General features: G+C 44.8%; 1 protein-coding gene across 1 annotated transcript; it reads left to right on the top strand.

Annotated features, from left to right (window-relative positions):
• The first annotated feature begins 1279 nt into the window (after nucleotides 1–1279).
• Nucleotides 1280–6552, top strand: MED10 (mediator complex subunit 10). Its single transcript, XM_028738069.2, has 4 exons — nucleotides 1280–1526; nucleotides 3732–3815; nucleotides 4361–4463; nucleotides 5936–6552. The coding sequence occupies exons 1-4, from the start codon at nucleotides 1405–1407 to the stop codon at nucleotides 6029–6031; spliced, it is 405 nt and encodes a 134-aa protein (XP_028593902.1). The 5' UTR covers nucleotides 1280–1404; the 3' UTR covers nucleotides 6032–6552.
• The last annotated feature ends 7245 nt before the right edge of the window (nucleotides 6553–13797 follow it).

Below are 13797 nucleotides of genomic sequence, written 5' to 3'. Positions count from 1 at the left end.
AGGTCGCTGACCCCTGGACCAGGCTGAGAACCCCTGATCTAGTCCAAGCCCTTGCAAGGCAGGAATATGTAACTGCCCTGGGTAGGGAATTGAATTTGCAACCTTGGCATTTCAGCACCATGCTCTAACCAACTGAGCTATCCATGCCAGATGATGATTATATTATTACAGTGGTACCTCGGGTTAAGTACTTAATTCGTTCCGGAGGTCCGTTCTTAACCTGAAACTGTTCTTAACCTGAAGCACCACTTTAGCTAATGGGGCCTCCCGCTGCTGCTGCGCCGCCGGAGCACGATTTCTGTTCTTATCCTGAAGCAAAGTTCTTAACCTGAAGCACTATTTCTGGGTTAGCGGAGTCTGTAACCTGAAGCGTATGTAACCTGAGGTACCACTGTATTATTATTATTATTAGCACATTTGAAACATTATTTCTCTCAAAGACCTCTGGGCACCAGAGCTTACCCATCACAGAGCTATAATTCCTAGTAACCTTGAAACTAAAGTGGATCTATTGAAACATTTGTCATCCTTTGATGAAGTGGAGGGAGAAAAATGGGGAGAGCTATTCCACTGGAGCAAATCACCCCCTTCTTTTATTATAAAATGTGTGACCAGCCACCCCATGTGCAGCCCTATTAAAAATATTTGTCATCTTTCAAGGAAAAAAAGGCAGAGTATAAATAAATATATATATACATATAATATTTATCAATTATAAAGATATAATCCCGAGAATCAGTTGGACACTTAATTTATGATGGACGTATATATTTTTATTCCTGACTTTTTGAAACCGCTTAATTGCCGCGGGGGGGGGGGACAACAACCTCAAAGCGGTATACAAAAAATGAAGCGTGTGTTTCTGCGGGGAGGGGGGAATAAGAACACGAGGAGCACACCAAAATGGCTTCTCTGGCTCACAACAAGGGGAAAATCGGATTAGCATCTCGTCTGGCCAATGGCGGCGGCCGCGGTGTCCATCAGGAGGCGGGGCAATATATTAACCCGCCCCTCAGTATGAAAAGCCTGGCAGCCTTTCTCAACCTGTGGGTCCTCAGATGTTGTTGAACTACAACTCCCATCACCCCTAGCTAGCAAGGCCAGAGCTGAGGGATGATGGGAGTTGTAGTCCAACAACGTCCCACAGGTTGAGAACGGCGGCTTGCGCATGCGCCCCTCTCTCGCTCTCTCGTGGGGGCGGAGCCTAAGCCGGAGAGGCTGCTGAATCCTCTCGCTGGGAGGAGGGGAGAAGAGGGAACCAGCGCGGCTTGACCCGGAAGCGGAAGTGGCCGCGACGGCCTCGATGGCGGCTCCCTTGGCAACGGGCGCCGCTAGGGAGGTTTGAGGAGGAGGAGGGAGGGAGGGTCTTCCATCGCCGGAGCGGAGACGGCCAGGCCCGAAGGGATGGCGGAGAAGTTCGACTCCCTGGAGGAGCACCTGGAGAAGTTTGTGGAGAACATCCGGCAGCTGGGCATCATCGTCAGCGACTTCCAGCCCAGCAGCCAGGCGGGCCTCAACCAGAAGCTGTGAGTGCCCCCCCCCTTCTCAGCCCCCTCCTCTCTCTGCGCCCCCAGAGCTACCTGCTCCGAAGGCTCGGGGCTGGTGAGAGCAGTATTGTGGGGAGGGGCTGTTTCCTTGTGCGCCATTATACCCTAGTGGGTTAATCAACTGCCGCTTTATTTGATATTAAGTTGTCGATAATAATAATAATAATAATAATAATAATAATAATAATAATAATTTATTATCTGTACCCCGCCCATCTGGCTGGGTTTCCCCAGCCACTCTGGGCGGCTTCCACAAAGACCAAAAATACACTAAGATGTCACACATTAAAAACTTCCCTGAACAGGGCTGCCTTCAGATGTCTTCTAAATGGCAGGTAGTTGTTTATCTCTTTGACATCTGGTGGGAGGGCGTTCCACAGGGCGGGCGCCACTACCGAGAAGGCCCTCTGCCTGGTTCCCTGTAGCTTTGCTTCTCGCGATGAGGGAACCGCCAGAAGGCCCTCGGCGCTGGACCTCAACGTCCGGGCAGAACGATGGGGGTGGAGACACTCCTTCAGGTATGCTGGGCTGAGGCCGTTTAGGGCTTTAAAGGTCAACACCAACACTTTGAATTGTGCTCGGAAACGTACTGGTTGATTTTAAGTCATTTTCATGTATCTATTGTAGCTTGCTCGTTTCAGGTTGCCAAAAGATGTGTGATCTTGTATATTTTCCCCTGTACGCTTTGCCCTGCATGCAGTCATATAGAAAAGTGAAAAACGTAATATGGTTAAGATCTCTTTTTGTTAAGATCTCTTCAGGTCCCAGGTGAAAACTTACCTCTTAACAAAAGCCTTTGGCTTCTTAATCTATGTATTTTTATTATTACGTTTATTTCCCACTTTTACTCCCAGGTAAAGGTAATGGGACGCGGGTGGCGCTGTGGGTAAAAGCCTCAGCGCCTAGGGCTTGCCGATCGAAAGGTCGGCGGTTCGAATCCCCGCGGCGGGGTGCGCTCCCGCTGCTCAGTCCCAGCGCCTGCCAACCTAGCAGTTCGAAAGCACCCCCGGGTGCAAGTAGATAAATAGGGACCGCTTACTAGCGGGAAGGTAAACAGCGTTTCCGTGTGCGGCTCTGGCTCGCCAGAGCAGCGATGTCACGCTGGCCACGTGACCCGGAAGTATCTCCGGACAGCGCTGGCCCCCGGCCTCTTGAGTGAGATGGGCGCACAACCCTAGAGTCTGTCAAGACTGGCCCGTACGGGCAGGGGTACCTTTACCTTTTAAAGGAGCTCAGGGTGTCCTGCACAATCCGCCTCCCTCCCCATTTATTCTCACAACAACCCTGTGAAGTAGGCTAGGCTGAGAGACTGTGACTGGCCCAATCCCCCCCAAGTGGTGATTCGAACCCTAGTCTCCCGAGTCCTAGTTTAACACTCAGGCGACTACATCACACTGCCACTGTGGCCTTTTAGAAGTGGGTGGAATGTTTTTCAATGTATTCCCCCACTCCATTGGTCTTAATGTATCTATTGGGTTTTGTTTGTTTGTAAGTCACTTTCGGTGGCCTTGGGAAAGATGATGCAACGTCGTTCTGTTTGTGTACAATCTTTCTGACATTGGTTTGGAGAGAGTGTGCATGGGTATGTATCCCTGGATTTTGCTCCTACAGGAATTAGCAATGACCACTATCTTGGATGGCATGGTTTCAAAAAAGGATTAGACAGAATCATGCAGGAGAAAGAAATGTTCAGTTTCCACTGTTGGAGACTGTATGTCCCTGAAAACCAGTTCTTGGGAGCTACAAATGCGAAATTACACACATATTCTGCTTGTCAGCTTCCAATAGGTATCTGGTTGGCTATTATGAGAGTAGGTGCTGGACTACATGGGCTATTGGCCTGATCCTGCAGGCTCTTGTTGCGTTCTTACTCCTGAAATTGCCTTTGATTAGAGAGCTGGTAGTCAGAAGTCTATAAACATGCGAGGTTCCATTGCTGGTCATTGCTAATAGATGAAAGGTCCGTATGCGTATTGTTTTGAAAAGCCACCTCCTCTATGGATTTAGAGGAGGGAGGGATTGAGATCTGCCAGTAATTGGTTTTCTAGTGGTTCTTTTTATTTTTGAGAATGCTCTTTTTGTGTCTTTTAAAAATTACTTATAGGAATACAGACTAGTGCAAATTGTTGTGACTACTGTCTTAGTAGTTCTGGGAATGAATAAACCTATGTTTCCTTCTCCTAGGAATTTTATGGTTACAGGCTTGCAAGATGTTGACAAGTGCCGGCAGCAGCTTCATGATATTAGTGTGCCTTTGGAAGTCTTCGAGTAAGTGTTTTAACTTCACGTGGTTACAGGCAATACTTATCTCCAAAGCCTATTGGTAATCGCCTTGGGAAAAGCATCTTGGTCTTCTTCATCTTAATGATTTTGATGAACAGGGCTAGACAGCAAACTTCTGTACTCTATAGAGCATAGAAGTAGTACTAAAGAGTGGTACTAAACTCTCTTCTGGTACTTCACTCTTCTGGTCTTTAAGAAGCATCTTGCAGAATATTACTTCACACCTTTTCTCAGTTTTTCTCCCCTAAGGTATAATTCTCGGAATAGTTTGGCTTTCAGCATCTGTTTAAAAAGGCAGTTCTTGTATGTTGATGCTAACTGAGCTAGGTGAACTTGTCGTAGTTTTTCTTAAAGTAGTCTGTATACATCTAGATGTTCAGTATTGATGTAAAAATGTTCTTAGTTGCATATCTAATACATAATCTAGTGTGTCTTGTTTTAGAAAGTGTTGTGAATAGATGATCTATATGTCTGTTTTACACTGTATGGAAACCTATCTATCAAACCTGACGTACAATTTATTTCCTCAGATATATAGATCAAGGCCGTAATCCCCAACTTTATACTAAAGAGTGTTTGGAAAGGGCTCTTGCTAAAAATGAACAGGTGAAGGGCAAAATTGACACCATGAAGGTAAGATAAAGGTGTTTCTCAAATAACATGTATTCACTAATAGATAAATAGTCTCATTAAGATGAAACACAAAATATATAGCAAAGGTATCGGACTTGATAGGCTTTGCCTATATATTGGCAGTCTTCACTGATTATATCTGAAGGATCAAATTCTGTAACAAGAATTCAGAGTGTATTTAGAAATTAAGAATGGTCTGCAAATTGCAACTGATTGATAGTGCCTAGAGTTTTCACAATCTGAGAGTGTTTCTAGATCCAGTTTTGTCATTTGAGGTTAACTGATCCAGGCTTGGACCATCTGAAGTAACTGCAGCAGCTGTGACCTTTGCTGGACAAGGATCCTCTCTGCCACTCCTACCTATACTCCAGTAATTTCCTGGATTGCATTGATATAATGCAAGGTTACCTTTTGAAAACGATTCAGAGCTGCAGTTCAAAGTATAGCTCCCAGCCAATAACTGGGGCCAGTAAGTTGGGCAGTTTGTGCTCCCCCAGGTAGCCCTGACATCTGAAGGAAGGCATGTGATGTGTGGGATATTGCTTATGAAGTGTAGTTCTCCGCTGCTAGGAAGGCTCCCTTGGGCCTACATTGTCTTTTCGTTACTAGGCAATTTTAAAAATATGCTAAGTCTTTAATCTTTGGTTCATTATTTTAATCTTGCTGTTAACTTGATTTTTATTTTATAAGCCACTCTGGTGGGGTGTGTGACAATGCAGTGTAGTATATCAGTCTGGAAAAGCTTTCCAAAGACTAAATTAAAATATTAATTCGGCTCTAGATGAAATGAATTGTGTGACTAGTTTTTATTGTATTTATTTCTTAAATTTGTAAGGTGACCTACATTTGTATATCTCAGGGCAGTTCACAACATAAAAATACAAGATAAAAACACAAAATTCATAATAAAAACAAGAACAAAACTAAACCGATAGTCCCCCTCCCCACCTCCTCCCAAAACAAGTTTAAAAGGGTATCAGATGTTAATCAGCCAAATGGCTTGTTGAAGAGGAACATTTTCACCTGGCTCCTAGAGGTGTATAATGTAGGCACCAGCCTTCCATTTGCCTTAGGGATCTTTGGACATTTGCCTTCAAGAAGGTGCTCCCTGGGCTACAGTGGCAAACTGCTTTGGAAACTGAATGGAGCTCTGAAAGGACTTTGTTAACCTTCTTGGGTGCAAGCCGAAACCTTCTGTTTACAAGGAGTTATAAGCACCACTGTGTGGGTACAGAGTGGGGTGGGGGCTTCATGTACATTCACCAGGTGTGTAGAGTGCATTTGTGCCTGAGATACTATAAAGTAGGTCAGTAGTAGCTTGATCAAGTCTTTACGTACTTTCTGTCAAATAAAACTGCGAACACATGGTGGTCTTGGTTGTTGGTACTGCTGCTAATACTATCTCCCTCCTACCCTCAGTGCTAATAAAAGGCCCAGTTCCCCTGCTTGACACTTTTTCTTTTTCTTCTTAGAAATTCAAAAGCCTATTGATTCAAGAGCTGACTAAAGTCTTCCCAGAGGACATGGCCAAGTACAAAGCTATTCGGGGTGAAGATTCATCTCCTTAATTACATTCTGCATTGTACTGTGTTCTTCTCCAGACACCGCTGATAGGTTATTGTGGCAATATTTGACATAACCAGAGGACTGAAAGTCCTGTATCCACAGAAGCATTGATTAAATGTTTTGTTTCTTGGAAAAGATGCAAGCTGATTCTCCCGTACAACATCTGAAGTCATTCAGGTTTCTAAGGACTTCAGTAAGAAGCCAACAACTGTGAAACAGTCTTTAAGAGGACTTCCGGCTCATATGTGAACTGAAGCCTATCAACATTGCTTTTTTGTAAGATCCCATTTTGAATTACTTAGCATATATCTTTCTTATATAAAGTAAAGGGGTCAGGCAGCTATATGTTTGCTGTTGAAGTTCTGCCACCTACCAAATGGAGAAGCAGAATAGTTGCTGTAATCTCTCTTCCTGGGTAATTAATAGGTTTGTCCATACTTTTTCATTATACCTTGGTCTGCAGGAAGAGTAGAATGATTCTATGATGCTATATGAAAGAATAAACAAGAACATTTGCAATATTGTGCATGTGCAGTTGATATATTCTTTATAACCTGCTCGGTTTTGTATGGTTAATGCAAATGCCAAGCTTCTGATATCGAATGTAGGTTGCAGCCTTGCTGGATTAAATTTGTATAGTAAAGTTGTTTATTGTCCCCCACCTCCAAACTTCCATACGGTCTCTTGGGCTTTTTGCACGGTAGATGAGAAATGTCAATCTACATTTTAATCATCAAAGGTATTTGCATGCTATACCTTGTGGGCGGCATCTAATTCATATCCATCTGCTGCTGGAAGGCATCAGTCAGTGTAATGGAGGAGGTAGTTTGTGGGGGTTGGTGGAGGGATACACCCTTACTAAGATATGGCAGTTATAAATTAGCTCATACTTGCATGTTCATTGCTCTGCAACTATAGCAGTCAGTGCTGATTTGCATAGCTATCAAATGTACTGTATATGAAAAGGTCTAATCCCTTTTCTAATGAAGGTGGAGGAGGGATAGATGCTTGACAATCTATGCATTGGATAAAGTGCCTGGTTTTGGTGGAGGTGGTTTATACCATTCATACAAACAATTTTTTACTAGTTCATATGTCCAGTTGTTCAAAGCCTCAGAGAGAAAGGTGGAGCTTCACTGCCTGATCACCTATAGGCAATCCTCACACAATGTTGGTAACCAGGCAAGCACTCTTAAATAGTGGAAATACAGTGGTGCCTCGCAAGACGAAATTAAATCGTTCCGCGAGTTTTTTCGTCTTGCGATTTTTTTCGTCTTGCGAAGCACGGTTTCGGAAAAGTTTTGGAAAAGCTTCAAAAATCACCAAAGTCTTCAAAAACCTCAAAAAAGGCTACCACACCGCGTGCTATGAGTTGCTCCTCGAAGTCAAGTCGCAACTGTATTAACGGTGTTAAGAAAAAGGAAACAAACTTGCAAGACGTTTCCATAGGGAAAATCGTCTTGCGAAGCAACTCAAAAAACCAAAAACCCTTTCGTCTTGCGAGTTTTCCGTCTTGCGAGGCATTCGTCTTGCGAGGTACCACTGTAAGCTCTTCATTTATATGATTCATCAGTTGTAATAGAGGGTCTGAAGCAAAGTGCAGGTATGATTAACTTGAAAGTATTGACTTGCTGTTTGTCATATAGCTCTGTGAAAATAGTTCTGGGGCTGTTCAAATTATCTGCATTTGTACCCATGTCCTGTATTATGTGGGGCAGACCCTACACAGCTCCCCACTACTTCCATCCCATATAGATTTTAGTCTTTTCTCTCACACCCTGATACAATTCTTAGTAATTTCTATGCTGTTCCATTTTCTCTCTTCTCACCCTACCCTCACCAGAAATTGTAGATCTCTTATCTCTTTTCCCTGCCCCACGCCCTATCCAAACTGTGTGTTAAAATGTGGGGATGAGCTTGTTGTGAAACAGCAGAGTGCCATTTTTCCTGAACAAGTTAACATCAGCAATTTCAATAATCACTGTAATTGTCAGTGTGTTCAGGACTAGTGCCAGCTTGGGAGTGGCAGAGCTTGGCATGTTGCCATGACGGGCCCCTGCCTGGTACTAATGCCCATCAGAGCCCCCATCCAGGGCACTGCTACTGCCGCCTCAATTCACACACGCCCCTTCCTCACAGATGTGCTTATTGGCAGTGGTGCTTATTATGGGAGTCAGTGAGCACTGGCTTGGTTCCCTTATGTGATGGGCAGCTGCCATGTTAGGTTTCCTGAGATGTGATGTCTAATATGATGCCTGCTTTCCACGAAAGAGAGCAACGTCAGTGCTCGACTCCCATAAAAGATTTATCTCTGACAAATGCAGAAAGGAAATTATATTCAAAGCGTGTTATCCTATGTTAATGTAAAATTTTAATTTGAAGGGGGGAAATACACCCTCATTAACAACCATTGGAAGAGGTTATAGAAATCCACACGATGGCTAGTAAATCTCTGGGGTGCAGAGGAGCAGAGAAGATTTCCCGACACAATTTTTTAGGTCTCTTCAGCACTGGCTGAAGAGACCTGTTCATTCACCCAGTTTTCCCCCTTAAAACAACAACAACAACAACAACAACAACAACAACAACAACAACTCACTTTTCACAGCTCAGGCCTCTTGGTTTTAAACTGCGTTTTAACTTTTCATTTTTAAAAATGTGTTTATCCAGTGGTGTTTGTTTTACAGAGAACTCTTGTTTATGGGATGACTAGATAAATGCCCCAAATAAATTGAGATGTAGGGAGCTTTTCCATGAATTAGACATACACGCTCTTTCCCCCTAGGTGCGTCAATATTCCTGTCATATTATTTTTTTTTCTTAGAAGGTCTCTCAAAGGCTTGAAGCCTGGCGAACCATTCTGTGACTTGAACGGTCTTTGTTTGCCTGAGTCTCCTCTGACATGCCCCTTTGTTAGCCTGGCCAGAGTCCCCTTCTCCCCTCTTGCTTCCATCAATATTGTTGCAGTTAATGTCTCATCCCAGCTTTCCTTCTTTGTAAAGAAGCGAGCAAAGGAGATATTGAGCAGTTCAGCCTTCTGTGTGCTGTTTGTCAGTACAATTTGTCCTTGAATTGAACTCCATTTCCTGGGTACCGTTTTGTCTGGTAGCTTTCAGGTCCTTTGTAAGATTTCTGCAGCAACCACACCAGTCTCTGGGTTTTCCTGCCATTCTGTTACATAGGCTTGGCCCATGATGATATTGGGCTGTAATGATGCTGGTTATACCTACTTTAATAGTAAGGAAATTCTTTTTCACCCATTACTTGGGTGATCCTATCTCTCCCCCGGCCTGCCCCCCCAAATTAAAGGTAAAGGTAAAGGTACCCCTGCCCATACGGGCCAGTCTTGACAGACTCTGGGGTTGTGCGCCATCTCACTCAAGAGGCCGGGGGCCAGCGCTGTCCGGAGACACTTCCGGGTCACGTGGCCAGCATGACATCGCTGCTCTGGCGAGCCAGAGCCGCACACGGAAACGCCGTTTACCTTCCCACTAGTAAGCGGTCCCTATTTATCTACTTGCACCCGGGAGTGCTTTCGAACTGCTAGGTTGGCAGGCGCTGGGACCGAACAACGGGAGCGCACCCCGCTGCGGGGATTCGAACCGCCGACCTTCCGATTGGCAAGCCCTAGGCGCTGAGGTTTTACCCACAGCGCCACCCGCGTCCCCCAAATTAGGACATGGTTTAAATTAGGACATGGTTTAACTTATTCTGAGCGTATTTAAATCTCTCTCTCTCTCTCTCTCTCTCTCTCTCTCTCTCACACACACACACACACACACACACACCTCCCTTGAAGGTCAGAGACTGCCAAAATGCCTCCCTGATCCAGATATGTCAAGTGAGAGCTTTCACATGCCCAGGAAAAAATCTGAGGCTATGAGAGTGCTTGACCTCACATTTGAGGCAATGTTCAGAATTGAGAATAGGGGTGTAGGGGGAGAAATTTGGTCCCGTTCACACTTAAAGCCAAATCTGCTGAACTTGCACTTTCCTAAACAGTATAAGTACCGAAACGTAGCCATCCTTTGAAATTTGCATTCATCCAGATTTTGAGATGCGGTTCTCCATCCAAACAATGTTTAAAGAAACGCATTGTATTAGGGGAGGTTGCTGGCGGCTGCATACAAAAATGTGTTTGTTGAGAGAAGTTTGCACTAAAATGCTAGTGAATTTTCATTAGGGCTTTTGGGGGGTGGGGGGGGGATTGCAAATTGCTGCAGAAATACAAAGAACTGTATTTAAGACTGGAGAGAGGGGAATGCAGAACTGAGGGAACTGAAATTGAGAGACACATCCATCCCTATTCGAGGAAAAGAGTATTTTCCATCCCTCTAGCCATTTAGATTCTCTCCACACACACCCAATCTGAAGGAACAGGTCTTAAAGTGGCAGCAACCAGGCAAACCATATGGGAGCAGGAAGAGGAGGGGAAGGGTCTATTGCTAGGCTGTGTACTGATTCTATGACATCCTAACTGAAGCTGCTATGGCCTTGTTTCTCCTACTCTGCTGGTTCCGGATAGTCCTCAAGTCACAGATCAGTGAGTAACAGAATCGGGGCAGATGGCATATTGCAAACAATCACTGTGGTTCAAAACCTGATCCAGTTAATCTCAGTAGCTTCCCACCCCCCATGTTGATTTAGTGTTATGCCATTAACTCAGCCATGGGGGAAGGTGCCATCTGGAGGAACCTTGAGTCACTCCACTGAGTCGTCTTGGCTGGTGGGGGACAATTAACATGGATGACTCAGCACCAGCAGTCCGAGTTCAGAAGAGTTTCTCTCGGATAACACCTGCTTGGCAGGAACTCTGTGGCCCCTTGTCTGTGACATGCTCAAGGCGGCACATATTGTGCATCCTACTGACATGTAAAAGGGACGCGGGTGGCGCAAGGGATGTGGGTGGTGCTGTGGGTTAAACCACAGAGCCTAGGACTTGCTGATCAGAAGGTCGGCGGTTCGAATCCCCATGATGGGGTGAGCTCCCATCACTCAGTCCCTGCTCCTGTCCACCTAGCAGTTCGAAAGCACGTCAAAGTGCAAGTAGATAAATAGGTACCACTCTGGCGGGAAGGTAAACGGTGTTTCCGTGCGCTTCTCTGGTTTGCCAGAAGCGGCTTAGTCATGCTGGCCACATGACCCGGAAGCTGTATGCCGGCTCCCTCGGCCAATAAAGCGAGATGAGCGCCGCAACCCCAGGGTCAGCCACAACTGGACCTAATGGTCAGGGGTCCCTTTACCTTTACCTGCTGACATGTAAATATGCAACCCTGCCTAGGAGCTAAAATTCAGGAGATTAATCTTCACACACCTTGGACCACCAATTTAGAAGCAACTCTCCCTTCTTTCCCAAAGCTCATGTCTGCATTTAATAAAAAGTCTTCCTCACTCTTCCTCATCCAAACCCAATTTTTTCCTTGCACATTCCGATGAACCCCTGACAGACAGATTAACCGCAGACAAGAGTAACACAGTAATCGCTGTACTGTGTGGATGGTTTTATTTTTCACTTTATTGAAGCAAAAATGACGGGTCGCACAGTCAAATAGAAACAATTCTGTAGCCATGTAAAACTTCTCTATCTCGTAAACTAAGCTGTCAGGAAGATCTGTCAGGGAGCCCCAATTTCTCCTTAGAAAATAGCAGAGATGGAATCGTAATAGAATGCTAACATTTCATGGTGACAGAAGAAATTATACAGGGAGTTGAGTCCTTCAGAAGAACCGTCCAAGATTGCCCCAATGGTTCCCACCTTTATGTTGTCAGGAAACTCAAGTGTATTTTGATAGCTTCATTTGTAAACAGAATAGCAAGATGGATTATGCTGAAATCATATCAAACACCAACATTCCATAATGGTAGGACGGATTATGCTAAACCGATGGGAGATTGAACAGGAAGGCTACTCAACCCGGGTACTTCCCACCTTTTCAAAATACCAGGAAATCCAAATGTCTTTCAAACGTAACTTTTGTAAATAAAAGTATCTCCAAGTATTGTCTTTTCTAGACTAAATGATCAGACCTGTTTTTGAATGTTCTTAGGTGTCTTCCTTTGTAAATGGAGGTAATTAATTGGTTTAAGACATTTACATGTCTTAAAGAGGCAGGGGTGTAAAAAGTATAAAAAGTATATGTTTGTAACATGGAGCTGCCTTCCTTTTCCTGCAACAATGGTCTTGCTAGCAGACAATAAAAGTTATCCTTTATTAAGGGGCTTTTGCTTTTTAGCATCATGGGTGTAGCCAAGGGGGGGGGCAGGGGGAAGACGCCTCCCTAAATCAATCAAAAACAATACAAATCTGAGGTTCTCCCCCCCCCAACAAAAGCCTGCCCCCCCCCCAACAAAAATATTGGCTAGGCCCATGTTTAGCATGGTCTTCTGTATAATTCAGGTAAATTTCTCACCCAAGAAGAAGCTAATTTTTCCACTACACTCTCAAGTTCGGGGAAATATTTTTTTTTTTTTTGGGGGGGGGGGAGTTGTAGGTTTCAGAAACTTGGTGTATGCTGAGGCTGGCAAGGAATTTTTAGAAGGAAGAAGAAGAAGACAAAGAAGACAGCCACCTCATTAAATACAGACCTTCCAAGTATCCCTATTTTCCAGGGATAGTTCCAGATTTACAGAACCCGTCTTGGTTTCTAATTTGATACTGGAATGTCCCGCTTTCCCTTAAGGCGTCCCTATTTTCATCAGAGAAATGTCAGAATGCATGGAGTTATATGACCCCCGAGCCAAGCTTCAATGAGTGAGGGTCTCGTGGCCACAGCTAGTTGATCTTCAGGGACAATTCTTGCAGATCCTTGTTCTAGGTCCCCATCTCCTACCAAAGGAAGTGGATGGGTGTGAGACTTCTGTTGCAACAGAATATTAAAGACCTGCCTTGCTTTCACTGATTCCTGCCTCAGCTCATTCATCTCTGACCGATGATGGACTTGGTGGAATCTGACTCACTTAAAAGGGGAGTACTTTGTTAAAGCCCCGCCTCCCTATATTCTGGTAACACCTTCCTGCTGAAAAGGGGAAAAATTGGGCCATACCTCAGTTGGCCTGCTGGTGTGTGCCTAACCATGCAGACACTGAGTGTATGTACATATGGGCTTAATATAGCTTTATTGGAGTTTACTTGTGTATCTGGGACGTGGGTGGCGCTGTGGTCTAAACCACTGAGCCTCTTGGGCTTGCCGACCAGAAGGTCAGCGGTTCAAATCCCCCTGATGGGGTGGGCTCCAGATGCTCTGTCCCAGCTCCTGCCCACCTAGCAGTTCGAAAGCATGTCAAGTGCAAGTAGATTAATAGGTACCGCTCCGGCGGGAAGGTAAATGGCATTTCCGTGCGCTGCTCTGGTTCGCTAGAAGCGGCTTAGTCATGCTGGCCACATGACCCGGAAGCTGTCTGCGGACGAACGCCAGCTCCCTCAGCCTATAGAGCGAGATGAGTGTGCAACCCCAGAGTCGTCCGCAACTGGACCTAACAGGGGTACCTTTACCTTTTTTTTTTTTTTACTTGTGTATTTAGTTTATTGTTCATGTTTGATGGCTTTGTAGCTATTGCTTTCGAGTGATTCATAATAATAAAAACACAACAAACCACAGTGATTTAAAACAATCTTCAGCAAATAATCCTGCAAACGACGACAACAACCTTCGCAAACAACAACCAAGAGTACTGTTCCAGAAATACAACAAATGCTCTCTGTAAAGAAGAGGTTTTGCCTGCCTTCTGTAAACAGGAGAGGTGGGTGGACTGAGCCAGAGGAGTTCTT

Source organism: Podarcis muralis, chromosome 8 (assembly GCF_964188315.1).
Source record: "Podarcis muralis chromosome 8, rPodMur119.hap1.1, whole genome shotgun sequence".
NCBI lineage: Eukaryota > Metazoa > Chordata > Lepidosauria > Squamata > Lacertidae > Podarcis > Podarcis muralis.
This window is presented reverse-complemented; position numbering and strand designations above follow the sequence as displayed.